Raw genomic sequence first — 14168 nt, 5'->3', positions numbered from 1 at the left:
AGACACCCAATAACCATAGTTCTTTAACAGGTGTCAAAAGGAACACCTAACAATACCATATTTTTGACTGTTGCACAAAAGGGACGTTGCTTACGTCATCCATCAAAAGGTCATTTGCATAAATGACAGGAGCTGCATAATATTATTTTTTTATGGTCATTTGTGCCAATGCACTCCCAAACTCAGAACGCAAAACAAAATTGCATTTTAATCATCTGCTCATAAAGTACCAATGCCCGTTTTGTTTTTACGCTTTTGTACTTTACACAGTGTAATGAAAAGGTATCTGAACCTTTTGGAATTTCTCACATTTCTGCATAGAATCATCATCAAATGTGATTTGATCTTTGCCAAAATCACAGAGATGAAAATACAGTGTCTGCTTTAACTAAAACCACCCAAACATTTATAGGTGTTCATATTTTAATGAGGATAGCATGCAAACAATGACAGAAAGGGGTAAAATAAGTAAGTGAACCCTCTGGCTAAGGAGACTTAAAGAGCAATTGAAACCAATTTTTACCAAACATTTTAAGTCAGGTGTGTGCCCAATCACTGATGAGTGGTTTAAAGTTGCCCTGCCCACTATAAAACACACACCTGGTAAAAAATGTCTTGAGAAGCATTTTCTGATGTGCTACATGGCTCGGTCAAAAGAGCTGTCTGAAGAGCTGCGATCAAGGACTGTCGATTTGTATGAAGCTGGGAAAGGATGCAAAACCATCTCTAAAAGTCTGGATGTTCATCAATCGACAGTCAGAGAAGTTGCCTACAAATGGAGAGAGTTTGGCACTGTTGCTTCTCTCCCAAGGAGTGGCCGTCCACCAAAGATGACACCAAGAGTTCAGCACAGAATACTCAGATGTAAAAAAGAACCCTAGAGTGTCTGCTAAAGACTTACAGAAATCACAGGCACAGTCCAATATCTCTTTGCACACATCAACTATATGTAAAACTATAACCAAGAATGGTGTTCATGGGAGGACTCCATGGAGGAAGCCACTGCTGACTAAAAAAACATTGTTGCTCGTTTAATGTTCGCAAAAAGGCATGTGGACACTCCACAGAAGTTTTGGCAAAATATTTTGCTGACTGATGAAACCAAAGTTGAATTGTTTGAGAGTAACACACAACGTCATGTGTGGAGGAAAAATGGAACAGCTCACCAACATCAACACTTCATCCCCACCGTGAAGCATGGTGGAGGGAGCATCATGATTTGGGGCTGTTTTGCTACCTCAGGGCCTGGACAACTTAAAATAAATAATGAAAGAATGAATTCAAAAGTTTATCATGATGTTTTGCAGGAAAACCTTTGGCCGTCTGACAGACAGTTGAAGCTAAAAAGACGATGGATGCTGCAACAAGACAATGATCCAAAACACAGAAGTAAATCAACCTCAGAATAGTTTCAGAAGAACAAAATACGCGTTCTGGAGTGGCCAAGTCAAAGTCCAGACTTGAACACCCTGAGATGCTGTGGCATGATCTAAAGACAACGATTCATGCCAGACATCCCAGGAATCTGACTGAACAACAACAGTTTTGTAGAGAAGAAGATTAGTCCTGAACGATGCGCCAGACTGATCTGCAGCTACAGGAAGTGTCTGGTTGAAGTTATTGCTGCCAAATAATTAAATTGCTGCAAAATATTAAATGTGATGGATCACTTACTTATTTTCCTCCCTTCTGCCATTGTTTGCATACTATCCTCATTAAAATATGAAACCTATAAATATTTGGGTGTTTTTTTGTTGTTGTTTTTTTTGTTTGTTTTTTTAGTAAAAGGAGACACTTTTTTCATCTGTGTGGTTTTGACAAAGATCAGATCACATTTGATGGTGATTTAATGCAGAAATGTGAGAAATTCCAAAAGGTTCAGATACCTTTTCATACCACTGTACATAAAAGTAAAAGGCATCCTGTCATTATCAGAACAAGTAGAAATACTGATGTTACGACATATTTGACCCATCGATGGTTAAAAAAAACAAACACAAAAAACTACTGTATTAGGCTGTAATGTCTCCATCTTCTGCTGATTCTTCATCATGTTTAATGGTAGTTGTCATCCGAAGTTCAAGGCGCATTACTGCCACCTTGCTGCGTTTGAGTATTAGGCTGCAATATCAAATTAAAATACAGTTTATTACATTCGTTATCCTATGAGAATGTGTTGTAAGAGCCCACCTTCGAAATGATAACATATCACCAGTCCGCAGGTAATACTTCTCCCGTATGACTAGGGCTTCAGTCTTTTAGTATCGTGTAATATTTTTCATGGATATGTTGCTATTCTTACAATTTGCATCATTATCAGGGAAATCTATTCTACTTTTGTCAAAACATGAACATTGACTTACATATGTGTTCAGGGGTAAACACATATCAGGGTACACCACAGGGTACAACTTGTGAAAAGAAACACCTCCTCAGCCAATCAACGCTAAACATAAAACTAGCATAGGACGAAAACAGCAACATGCAAAATATACTACATATAATTCCTTTAATTATTTAATACCTTATTGTTTATTAATGTTATTACTAATGCAAGCTTAATTCTGGTCTGGATGTAATATTAAAAACTAGTACAAATGAGCTCACTACTTGTCAACCACACAGTGTAGAAACTATGAACTATTTTTTTTTTTTAGATGCCACATAAAGCCCACAAGCAGTGTATGCAGCAAAGACATACTCAGTTGATGGTCCCAAGTCTGACCACAAACTGCACCGAGTAACCCCTCACAGCTGCCACATCCGCCCTGACTACACATTCTACCAAACTGGAAATTCCCCGGGACAAACCCCGTTCATTACAATCACAACACTGAGTTCAACAAAATGACGTATACGTGAAATGCACGTACACTGAATTCTGTAAAATGAGTCTCTCAAAGTACCGGAACAAATGCATCTTTGTATGCCGAATCAGTGGTGGGACACAGAGGCACTGGTGGTTACCACAAACCCTGTTTCAGATGGTGAGTGCAGCTGACCTGCACTCAAAAAGCCAGCCTGAATAAATGAAAAAAAAAATGTAGCAAGTTCATACAAAAAGTGAAAAACAGATCTCATGATAGTTTTGGGAGGGAGGATAAAGGCATGAAGCATGACTTACAATAAATGAGGTCTTGCATAATAAGACTGTGACCGTGCTTGCGCACACACACACATGCACACACATTCTAGGTCAAGAGGGAAACTTGAGTGTTAAAAACTCAAGTTTGCATGCTCGACTCCTTACATAAGTCTTTTGAGTCAATCTCCCAAACATTCAGCAATGTTAACGTTGCTCTTCATCTGATAATACGAGGCTTATCATAACCTTGCAATGAAACAGCTTTGTAACAGATATTCGAAACAAAAATCCACAGCTTGGTCACATATTCTCATTTTCTTGATTAAAAAACTAGAGGCAGATACGACTTATGAGTTATTTGCCATAAGTCAGTGAAGCATGGTGGTACGATAACATGCAAATGGAAATGGTTTTCATATATAGTCATGTGAAAAAAATTAGGACACCCCATTAAATATTCAGTTCTTTATTAAGAAATGTTCAAATATCAATGTCTGATTTTGTTTTTCTTTATCTCTGGAAAAGAAAGTGATTTAATTGCAGGTAAACAACAAACATTAACATTGTTTAACTCATTATACCCAATATATCAACAAAAATACATATTCTAACTGAGGAAAAAGTAAGGACACCCTGCCACCTAATAGCTAGTGTTACCCCCTTTGCCTGAAGTAACTTCAGTGAGACGCTTTTTGTAGCCAACTACCAGTCTTTGACATCGGTCTGAAGAAAGTTTGCCCTACTCCTCAATGCAGAATACTTTCAGCTGTGAGATGTTTGAGGGGTTTCTTGCATATACAGCCCGTTTCAAGTCACCCCACAGCATCTCAATGGGATTACAACAACAAAAAACAACATTGTTTTTCTTATTAAACCAAATATATCAACAAAAATGCATATTCTAACTTAGGACACCCTACCACTTAATAGCTAGTGTTACCCCCTTCGGCTAAATTCTTCAGTGAGACACTTTTTGAAGCCATCTACCAGTCTTTGACATCGGTCTGAAGAAAGTTTGCCCCCACTCCTCAACGCAGAATACTTTCAACAGTAACTGACTGTTGAAGTGAGAGAAAACAGCTTGGTTAGATCAAAGGCGCTGTCTGAGGCCTTCAGAAAGAAGATTGTAGACGCTTATGGCTCTGGAAAGGGATTTCAAAAGATCTCAAAAGAATACAAAATCCGCCATTCCACTGTCCGGAAAGTAGTCTACAAGTGGAGGACATTCTTAACACCTGCCAACATGACCAGGTCTGGCCGTCAAAGCAAGTTCACCCCGAGAGCAGACCACAAGACTCTAAAAAAAGTCTCCAAAAACCCTAAAATGTCATCATGGGACCTACAGCTGGCTCTTGCTACTGTTGATGTGAGAGTGCATACCTCTACAATCAGAAAGAGACTCTACAAATTTAACATTCATGGGAGGTGTGCAAAGAGGAAACCTTTGCTCTCCAAGAAGAACATGAAGGCCAGACTAAAGTTTGCCAGAGTGAATGTAGACAAAAGACCAGGGATTCTGGAATAAGATTCTTTGGACAGATGAATGTAAAACTGAATTATTTGGACACCGGACATGTTTGGCGTCAACCCAATACAGCATTCCAGGAAAAGAACTTCGTACTCATTGTGAAGAATAGAGGTGGAAGTGTCATGTTTTGGGATGCTATGCTTCAGCAGGACCTGGCCAGCTCACCATCATAGAATCCACCATGAATTCTATCGTCTATAGGAGGGTGCTTGAGGAACATGTGCGATCATCTGTGAAAAAATTCAAGCTGAAGCCAAAATAGACTCTGCAACATGACAATGACCCAAAGCATACCAATAAATCCACCAAGGACTGGCTGAAAAGAAATGGAGAGTCCTGGAATGGCCGAGTCAAAGCCCAGATCGGAATCCATTAAGATGCTGTGGGGTGACTTTAAACGGGCTGTACATGCAAGAAACCCCTCAAAGATCTCACAGGTGAATGTATTTTGCATTGAGGAGTGGGGCAAACTTCCTTCAGACCGATGTCAAAGACTGGTAGATGGCTACAAAAAGCGTCTCACTGAAGTTATTTCAGCCAAAGGGGGTAACACTAGCTATTTGGTGGTAGGATGTCCTTACTTTTTCCTCAGTTAGAATATGCATTTTTGTTGATATATTTGGTTTAATGAGTAAAACAGTGTTAATGTTTGTTGTTTACCTGCAATTAAACCACTTTATGTTCCAGTGATAAAGAAAAAGAAGATCAGACATTGATATGTAAAGATTTTTTAATAAAGAACTGAATATTTAATGGGGTGTCCTAATTTTTCACATGACTATTTATTAATGATGTGACTGCTAACAGAAGTAAACATGTGGAATAGACAATAGTGCTGCAACGATTAATCGATCAACTCGAGTATGCGATTAGAGAAAAATATTCAAATTAAATTTTGTTGCTATGAGTATTCGTTTAATTAAAGTGGCGTTGTAATGGTTTATTTTGAAAGTGTTTGTATTTCGTTTTATTGATTAGGGGGCATACACTACCCACTGGTCTGCCTCATTTGACATGGCTGAATCCAACTGCTCCCTGTTCAGACCAACGTGAGCTAAGTTTTTGTTTGAGCTCATTTTTTTTTATTCATTCGTGATTTAGCTTATAAGTATATTTAGCTGTTTTTTGTGGGAATATGTGTCTGAACCATTTGTTAGGAGCATTGTAAAAAAAAAAAAAAAAAAAAAAAAAAAAAAAAACTTGTTAGCATTTTATCGCATTTAAGCTAGCGGACTTTTGCTATGTAAGTTAGTCAATTGTTCTTTTGTTGTACATAGATCTTTATTTATTGTTTTTTTTATATACCGTTTGTGGCTCAGCTCAGGTAATTTAATTTTTCATGTTCCTTATCCAATTACTCGATTATTCGAACTAACTAGTTCATCGATTAATCGACTACTAAAACAATCGATAGCTGCAGGCCTAATGGATAATGACCGGAATGATACTGCAAAACCAACTAAATATTGTTTTTAAAAATATATATAGTAATTTTATTCATCTCAATGACAAAGATTTAAAATGTTCGATAATGGCCAACTAAATCACCTGAGCTGAATGCGAATAAGCATTTCACTTCAGACAAAACTGAATGTGACGTGTCCAAACCCAGAAAACAGCTCTGCAGAATGCTGTGGTTAATAACATGCTAGTTTGAACAACATTTTAAGTTCGGGTTCCAACTATTACATCACCAACCCGTAGCATAAACAGGTTTCACGGGTTTGTCACGTGATGTTTGCAACATTCACAGGGGCAGTTGTGACATTAATTTTGGTCTAGTAGAGGATAATTTGCCCATCATGATGGCTCCCTGAGATCAAAGAAGATTGTTGAATTATTCAGATTGATTCTTAAATCATAAATACGATTTGAATCAGAATACCATGTTTTGATCGATGACGTCAAACACAACGTATTCTTGCAAAAATAATTGGTGGCTTAGTTCACTTTTAGATAAAGACTTGTGTGACAGGTCTGTAGTGTGCTGCGTGTGATGGAAGTGACTACAAATATGCAGACTGACACATGGGGAGACAAATTCTTTTTGGCACCGCTGCCATTTTTATGTCAGAGACAGGAGATATAACACACAACAGGTGTGCGTGGTGTGTGTCTGTGGCTGGGGGGGATCAACTCTCATGCACCAACCAATACCCTCCACCCTTTGCACCCTCACAAACACATTTATAGACACAGGTGCACACACTCGCAGACACGCGCGTGCGCACGCACGCAGCATGGGTAAATAGCTCCTACGCACTTTTATCCTCCACAATTACAGCTGAAGGTCACACAGCAGCAGAGGGGCTGAGTTCCAGGAAAGAGAAGTGGGAGGGGGAAGCCGGATTCTTATGTAACCTCAGCCCAGAGTTGGAAGGGGCCCAGGAATCGTGCAGTTTGCAGGCAGGGAAACTAGGACACAGCCTCAATGACTTGCCACTGTCGTCACAGCACCGCACAACTCATTAATACGTGCATATGGCACGCATGCACACGCATACACGCGCACACACACACGGTCACAGCGTCCCCTATTGGCATTGAGATGACATACATGGGGAAACACCCTACTCATGGTGGAACACTGGCAGAAGAAAATAAAACACTGATGAAAATAGATGTAAAGAAGAATGCCTTTTATCACTTTACTAACGCCACTATCATTTATCTAACAAGGTTTTAACGGGACATGGACACGGGACATGCTCTCAATGAACTGTCACTCCACACTAGGTAGGCTTACTGCTTAATAATCACATTTTAAAGAACCTACATAATTTTGCAAGTTTTATTAATGCGTGCAAGTTGTGATTTATATTGTATGCTAAATCTTGAAATTAAAATCCAACACTGCAGGAGCATAGATGAGTGTTTATAGTGAATACATACAAGTGTACTGTAGCAGTATACCTCTGGCTGGTTAATTTAAAACCACAACTACAAGTACGTCCCAAACTATCATTTGCCTCCCTGCTTCCTCTTAGTAAACATTGGGTTCTTTGCTGAACCCAGATTATTTACAGCAATCAACCTGAGAAGGATCAGCTATAGTCACTACAAATAAAACAGAAGCTACGGGAACCAAGGACACAAACAGAGGAGTAAAAAAGAAATAACCTTAGGCATATCCATCTCATCATCAAAGGCCCTGAGCTGAAAGAGAGCAGAAGGTTTTTCAGTGTTAGATAACAGGCCAGGAAGCTCAAGCAGAGGTCAACAACACAGCGTGACATGTTAGTTAAGTGAGTAATGTGGACACACTCCACCAATTCAGTGGCTCATAAAAGAGTATTTGTGATTGCATGTTTTCCACTGATTAAATTTGTCTCATTTGGCAGAGGGGTGGCTGCAGAGATTACTGAGAAAGTCCTGATACGACAAGATTGGAGTATACAAAGCCCTTCATAAAAGGAGTAATACTTGTTTTGATAAATAAAGTAAGAAACAATAATTGGGAACAGTGTTGTTTTCGTCAACAATGACCATAACGAAAATATTTCGTCGATGAATAATTTTTTAATGACAATGACGTGACGAGGACGAGCTAAAAACGTGGCTTCTGAACACTTAGAACATAAAGAGACGAATGCCAGTTTTCGTCTGACGAGACGACAAAGGAACGAAAATGCGACATCGTTTATGTAATATGTTCACAAAGCGGGAAATGTTCATATTGTACGTCATCTTGCATCGTGGCAGTATTTGGGTCGTGTCACTCATGTGAGATGTGCTGCGCCTATCCCTCCTCACCGGAGTTTAGGATGCGTCTCAAGCTAGACTGCGCTCCAGCTTGCTTGTTTGGAAACACGGTAAGATTTTTTTTCTTATCTTGGCAAGAGAGAATATGCAATGTTGCTTTAGCCTTTGAAGGTCTGTGCTGAGTGTGCATCAGACGCTAAATGTAATACTATTGCTAGTAAGGGTTTTCCAAAAATCGATTATTAGATGCATCGCGATTCGACACGAGACGATTCGATTACGATTCATAAAGGTTTATAAACGATGTTTTTCCCTCATAACTGTATGACAGCCGATCGTAGCGGAAGGAAATTCAAGACACGTCTGACGCCGGACACATTTAACGGACGCACGGACAACGTTATGCTGGATGCTGCTGGTTACTGAGCGAGAGATTTACTCCTTTTCAAAAGACTGGAAAATAAATTTGTGTATGAGACAGGCAGGGAGCCGGCGGTCCAGCTTCTGTGCGCAAGTTATTTTTTAGAGCGAGGCAGCAATAGTTTTAAGTCATGTCAATTGAAAAATGTCCTGAGTGCGTTGCTAAGACCCGTGTGCGTCCATAAGAGGTGAGTACACGAACACTCTTGTACTGTTTAGCCTTTATTGTTGTTGTTTTTGAGATGTTAATAGTTAGCGCCGAGCGCTGAGCTAATTAGCTAATTCGCTAACGTGTCTTTAATATGGAGAACGTGTAAAACCATGATTAAACACAGCGGTAACACTACAAATGTGAAATAGTACAGATATCTGTGAAAACAAAGTATATTGGTTAAAAGAAGTCCTTTCTCTAAATACATTTTGTTTCCAGAAAATGTGCAATTGATTCCACCTGTGTAAATTTTATTGTATTGTTGAGAGAAATAAGTACTCCCTTTAAAGTGGTTAATGTTTTTGCATTTTCTTGTAAAAATAAACAAATAAATAAATTAATAAAGCAGCTTAAGGGCATCTTTTTGTGGTATGGGCATGTTTCCATCGTTCCTGTTGAATCATTAGGATATTTTAAATAAATAATGGACATACATTTGTTTGGCTACTACATTAATTAGTAATGTACGATGCATGGATAATCGTGATAACCGTGATCATCGTCAATACCATGATCATCGTTCAATAATCGAATCGTAGCACCCTAAATCGTAATCTAATCGAATCGTGGGGTGCCTAAGATGGCATACCCCTAATCGTTAGAGTAACATTCACGTTAGCATTAGATTCAGAATGTCGAGCGTCCTCTTAAAGGGAACCACGGATAGAAAGACTCATTACACATTATTATGAGTTAAAATAATTTGATATTAAAACCCCTCCTAATGTTTTCGTTTTTATACAATTTGTAAAATTAGTTTAACTAGTAGGTCGCCATTGTTGTTGACGTCGCAGGACGGTAACGTCACTGGGTTATGCTGCTGAGCTTCCAGAATATTACTCAAGCGACACAAACATGTCATCTGTTCAGCCCTTTCAATTTGAACCCGAGAGGAACATTAATGAGTATGACAGCACTGTCGATATTTCACAAAACGAGCAGCAAAAGCAAAATGAACAGGAAAGACGGGATGAGACGACAGTAGGACAAAACCGGTGTTTTGCTAAAATGCGCCACACCGGCGAAACGACCCCCCAAAAAAGAGCTGAATTTGACACCCAAAGTACTACAGTGCGCTTTCAGCTTGTTTTGTTTAGATGCATACAGACAGAACATACTAAAGATGCCTTAAGAAAATACTTAAACGTAGTAATATCAATTAACGGTGGTTTAAATACGTTACATCACTGATGTGGTCAACAGATTAACAATCTGCTTTAAAGCTCCCACAAGAAAAAAGTGCTTAAAAGTATGAGAGGGAAACACACGCAAAATGTATTTTGTGGCAATGAAAACATAATAAAAGACTCAATAAAAACACAAATAGTAAGTATTCGCCATTTTAATGGATGTGTGCATGTGTTGGACATCTCGCCACATAGGAAGGAATTGCAGAACACCGGTAGCGTTCGCCTAGTAACAAACTACATCATCCCCTCGAGCGTCCTAATGGCGCCCTCCGAAAGTCAAAACATGTACTTAATATTATAGATTTTTAAATCAACAGCAATATTTTATGTGTTTCTAATGACTTATTTTAATATAAGAGAACAATTGTGGCTTATTACAGCCTACAAGTCTTCAAGTCCGAGGTTCCCTTTAAAACACTGGCCAGTCTAAAGCAGAGCCACTTTGACATTTTTTAAATGTATTTATTTATTTATTTATTTATTTTTTTTTACATACATTTCTTAGCTTTAGATAGGTTTAATTGAAAATAATGTACTGCTTTTCCTGCTCAGTGTGTATTATCATCACAAAGTTGCCATTGTCCTTGTAGACGTTTCAGTAAGTGCTAGTCTGTCTATGTTCATTCGAAATTGTTGGAAACATTTATTTATTTTTGTACTAAAACCTGGAATTTGAATTTTGCAGACGAAAACATTTTGAGTAACCGTCGACTAAAACTAGACGAAGAGGAAAACTGTTTGAAATGACTAAAATATGACTAAGACTAAAAAGTGTTTGCTTCCAAAAGACTAAGACAAAAATTTAAAGGGCTGCCAAAAACAACGATTGGGGAAATACTGTATGCCTTGCAGAACTCTCCTGTCATACCTTGAAAACAAATACATTTCTAATCTTTTTGTTCAGTGTAGATAGTAGCGTTGAAGTAATTTGTGTGCCTTGAATTAATTTAAGAAGTGTGTGTACTGTCCTCTTTATCCACTGATTGCTATTGGTGAAAAGCACAAAAATTTCGCTGGAAAACAAACATCAAACTCGAGAACTTCTGCAGCATGAACATAATCCATTAATTAGCCATTGTTGTTGTACATAATGGCACACAATAACTAGGAAAACCCGTAATTCTCTCAGGAAGGCAGGAAGGATGCTTATTAGATTGAATGGAGAAAGAGCTCCACGGCTCTGGTCCAAAACATGCAGGAAGTGGGAGGCCATGTTTGATTGCCCATTAGCATGTGAAAAATTAGAAATTTGACACACACTTTAAGAAAAAGTGTTATGATGATGAGTCTCCTTTTTGGAGAGATGTTAAGGAAATGTTTACAGTTTTAAATTTGTCCAAATAATCTCTGTGGTACTTGGAGACTTTAATTTTTAATGTAATTTAATTGAATGACAGTGCTTGGAAAACAATTTGGTTTTAAAGTCATGAATTGATGACCACTTTGCATTATACAATTTTAAAAGATATAAGGTGATACAGAGGATGACAGGTTGGGAGTGGGCTGGTGTCACGGCTAAGTGCCAATATTGGCCTATTAAATTGGTGGAGGTCTGTACTCCTGTAGTTACTCCATGTATGGCCATTATAGAATTGTTCAAAAAGAAAATGTAATGTCACCTAAGACCGCTGCAGATCATGGAGAAAAAAAAAAAAAAAAAAAAATTACTGCATTTGCCATGCACTCAAGGTGACCAGTGTATACACAGACACACATAATCATCGCTGGCCACTAAGATTACCGCAGGTACAAATGCTCATTCTAAAATACAATAAAATAGATTAGATATATGTAGATCGGTTTTTAATTAAAAGTTTATTATGTTTTGCATTGGAGGCTTTCAATCGTGTAGAACTACACTTCAGAATGGAGTATTCGGCGAGTATGCTGCTTAACTCCTACCTTCTCTCCATAACCACGGTCTTTAGTCATCATCTCTCTAAGTGTTTGCAGAACCTTGATGCAGAGTCTCTCCTCATTTTCCTCCAGCAGCTGCTTTGTGTGTTTGATCAGCCTGCACAATTACATTAATTAATTTTATTTCTACCCAAATTTAAACAAATCGATTATATTAATGCATCTTACTTGCAAATAAAACCTCCACTCTCACACTTCTTTCGCGAGTCAGTGTTTTCTGGAAAAAGCAGCTCAGGCCGATGCAACACATCCACAAGAACAGACAGCTCAGCCTGGACCAAGGGTCGCAGGCGGTCTTCCAGCGCTGACACAATGTCCTACATCCCACACAAACACTGTTAGCAAATTCTTTAACAGGTAAAATGGACACACACACACTGTACCTGCAGCCTTTCAATGATATTCCTGTAATCACGTGACGCTGTAACCACAGAGTCTCTACGGGCAGCATTACGAGCAGACAGTCTCCAGCTCATTGCAGTTTTCTGTACAATGTTATTGGATTTCACAAACAGGTTGTTCACTTGGTTGTCTAGATCCACAGGAATAGCGATAGCTCTACCTTTGGCTGGCAGTGACACACAGATGGACAAATCTTAAACAGATCTTAGTTTACGTTTATCAAGCGAATACATTGAAATGTCTTCTGTGCAGGTGGCTGCATCAGGTAAATGTAAGTGAATTTAGAGGATTAGGTTTCATCTTACCAACATCTGACAATACTTTGATACAATTCTCTACAAAGCCTTTTTGAACAGGAAACAACCAGTTGCAATGGTAGGCCCTGAACACCGCCTGCAACAGCTGCACAAAGACTGGCTGTCTGGTCTGAGAGGCAAAACAAAACATGAAGAAGTATCAGGTATCCCATAGTTTCTTCATTTCTCAATGATCAATGCAATAAAAGTTCAGGTTGAGCTGGATAGACTTTGGGCGAAGGGCAGTGTACAACTTAGGTTGGTGGCAAGGCACATATACTGTAATGTAAAAAACAACATCCTTGTTGGACACTTTGGCATTAAAATTAAGCCTAATTATGGAAAGTGGGAGGAACTCTGATCACTTCAGCACACGGTAAACATACAAACTCCAAATAGGAATGCCAGAGACTCCAACCCTGAACCTCTACAATGGTATTCTGCAACATCTACATGTGTGCTACACCTTTACTAAACCAAACAAATACCTGAAAGACTTTCCCTAATTGTGAAGCCTGTGGCAGAAAAGGCAACCAGGTTAGAAATGACACATGAACCGAGAAAAAAAAACAAACAAACTATCAATCAGAGGCTATCTTGCACTTCCAAATCAATGACATCACTGAATAGACTGATCCCTCGTTTTTCGCAGTTAATGGGGACCCCCCCTCCCTGCGATAATCAAAATCTGCGAAGTAAAGGTGTAGCTTATTTACATTAAAATGTATATATATATATATATATATATATATATACACATTATATATATATATATATATATACACACAGTGGTACCTCTTAAACTAAAATCCTTAATATATACTGCTGGTACTATTACAAATGGCAATTACACTTAGCAAAACACATAAATTACAAATCAAAATCGGAATAATATAACAATAAAAAAAAAATAAAAAAATAAAAAATCGGCAGACAGTAGGCGTTTTGTGTTGAATAAGTTGTGAAATAAATGATAAAAAAGTGGCAAAGCTGGCGATTTCTTTGGAGATGTTACCACAATAAGAATGTCAGCTTAACATCGACTGGCGAACGATGGTTGGCGGAGGACTGTGGAGATGTATTGTTGAGCCATTTCACGGATGCCCACCACACGCTCATATTTTTCTATAATTTGCATCTTCATTTAGAAGTTAAGCGTCAACTTTTTCCTTGTTTCACTACCTGTACCAACCTTTCCCGAAACCTGTGTTGATTTCTCGCACAAGAAAATCCGCCATACATTCCTCTGCGGTGCTGCCATGTCGTCATATTTCGAGCATGTCATCGGATGTAGAAACAAATGGCGAGTCAAATTTTACGTCGCATGTCGAAAAGCTCGTGCGTCGAAGTGATCGTATGTCGAGGTACCACTGTGCATATATGTATATATTATATATATATATTGGGGTGTGTTCAA

At 38.5% G+C, this 14168-nt stretch overlaps 1 protein-coding gene across 5 annotated transcripts in view; it reads right to left on the bottom strand.

The window, feature by feature from the left end:
• Window positions 1-14168, bottom strand: part of LOC130921337 (inositol 1,4,5-trisphosphate receptor type 1) — a 156628-nt gene that overhangs the window by 90720 nt on the left and 51740 nt on the right. For 3 of the 5 annotated variants that reach the window (XM_057845087.1, XM_057845083.1, XM_057845085.1), the window contains exons 35-39: window positions 12761-12881; window positions 12437-12621; window positions 12222-12370; window positions 12039-12150; window positions 7734-7769 (exon numbers count right to left, since the gene is read on the bottom strand). In XM_057845087.1, the coding sequence (XP_057701070.1) occupies window positions 7734-7769; window positions 12039-12150; window positions 12222-12370; window positions 12437-12621; window positions 12761-12881 (603 nt within the window). The remainder of the gene's footprint in view (window positions 1-7733; window positions 7770-12038; window positions 12151-12221; window positions 12371-12436; window positions 12622-12760; window positions 12882-14168) is intronic. The other 2 variants (XM_057845084.1, XM_057845086.1) reach the window with 1 other exon arrangement.

This window comes from Corythoichthys intestinalis, chromosome 9 (genome assembly GCF_030265065.1).
Source record: "Corythoichthys intestinalis isolate RoL2023-P3 chromosome 9, ASM3026506v1, whole genome shotgun sequence".
Classification (NCBI taxonomy): Eukaryota; Metazoa; Chordata; class Actinopteri; order Syngnathiformes; family Syngnathidae; genus Corythoichthys; species Corythoichthys intestinalis.
Note: the sequence above shows the minus strand (reverse complement) of the source record. Positions and strands in the feature narration are given on the sequence as shown.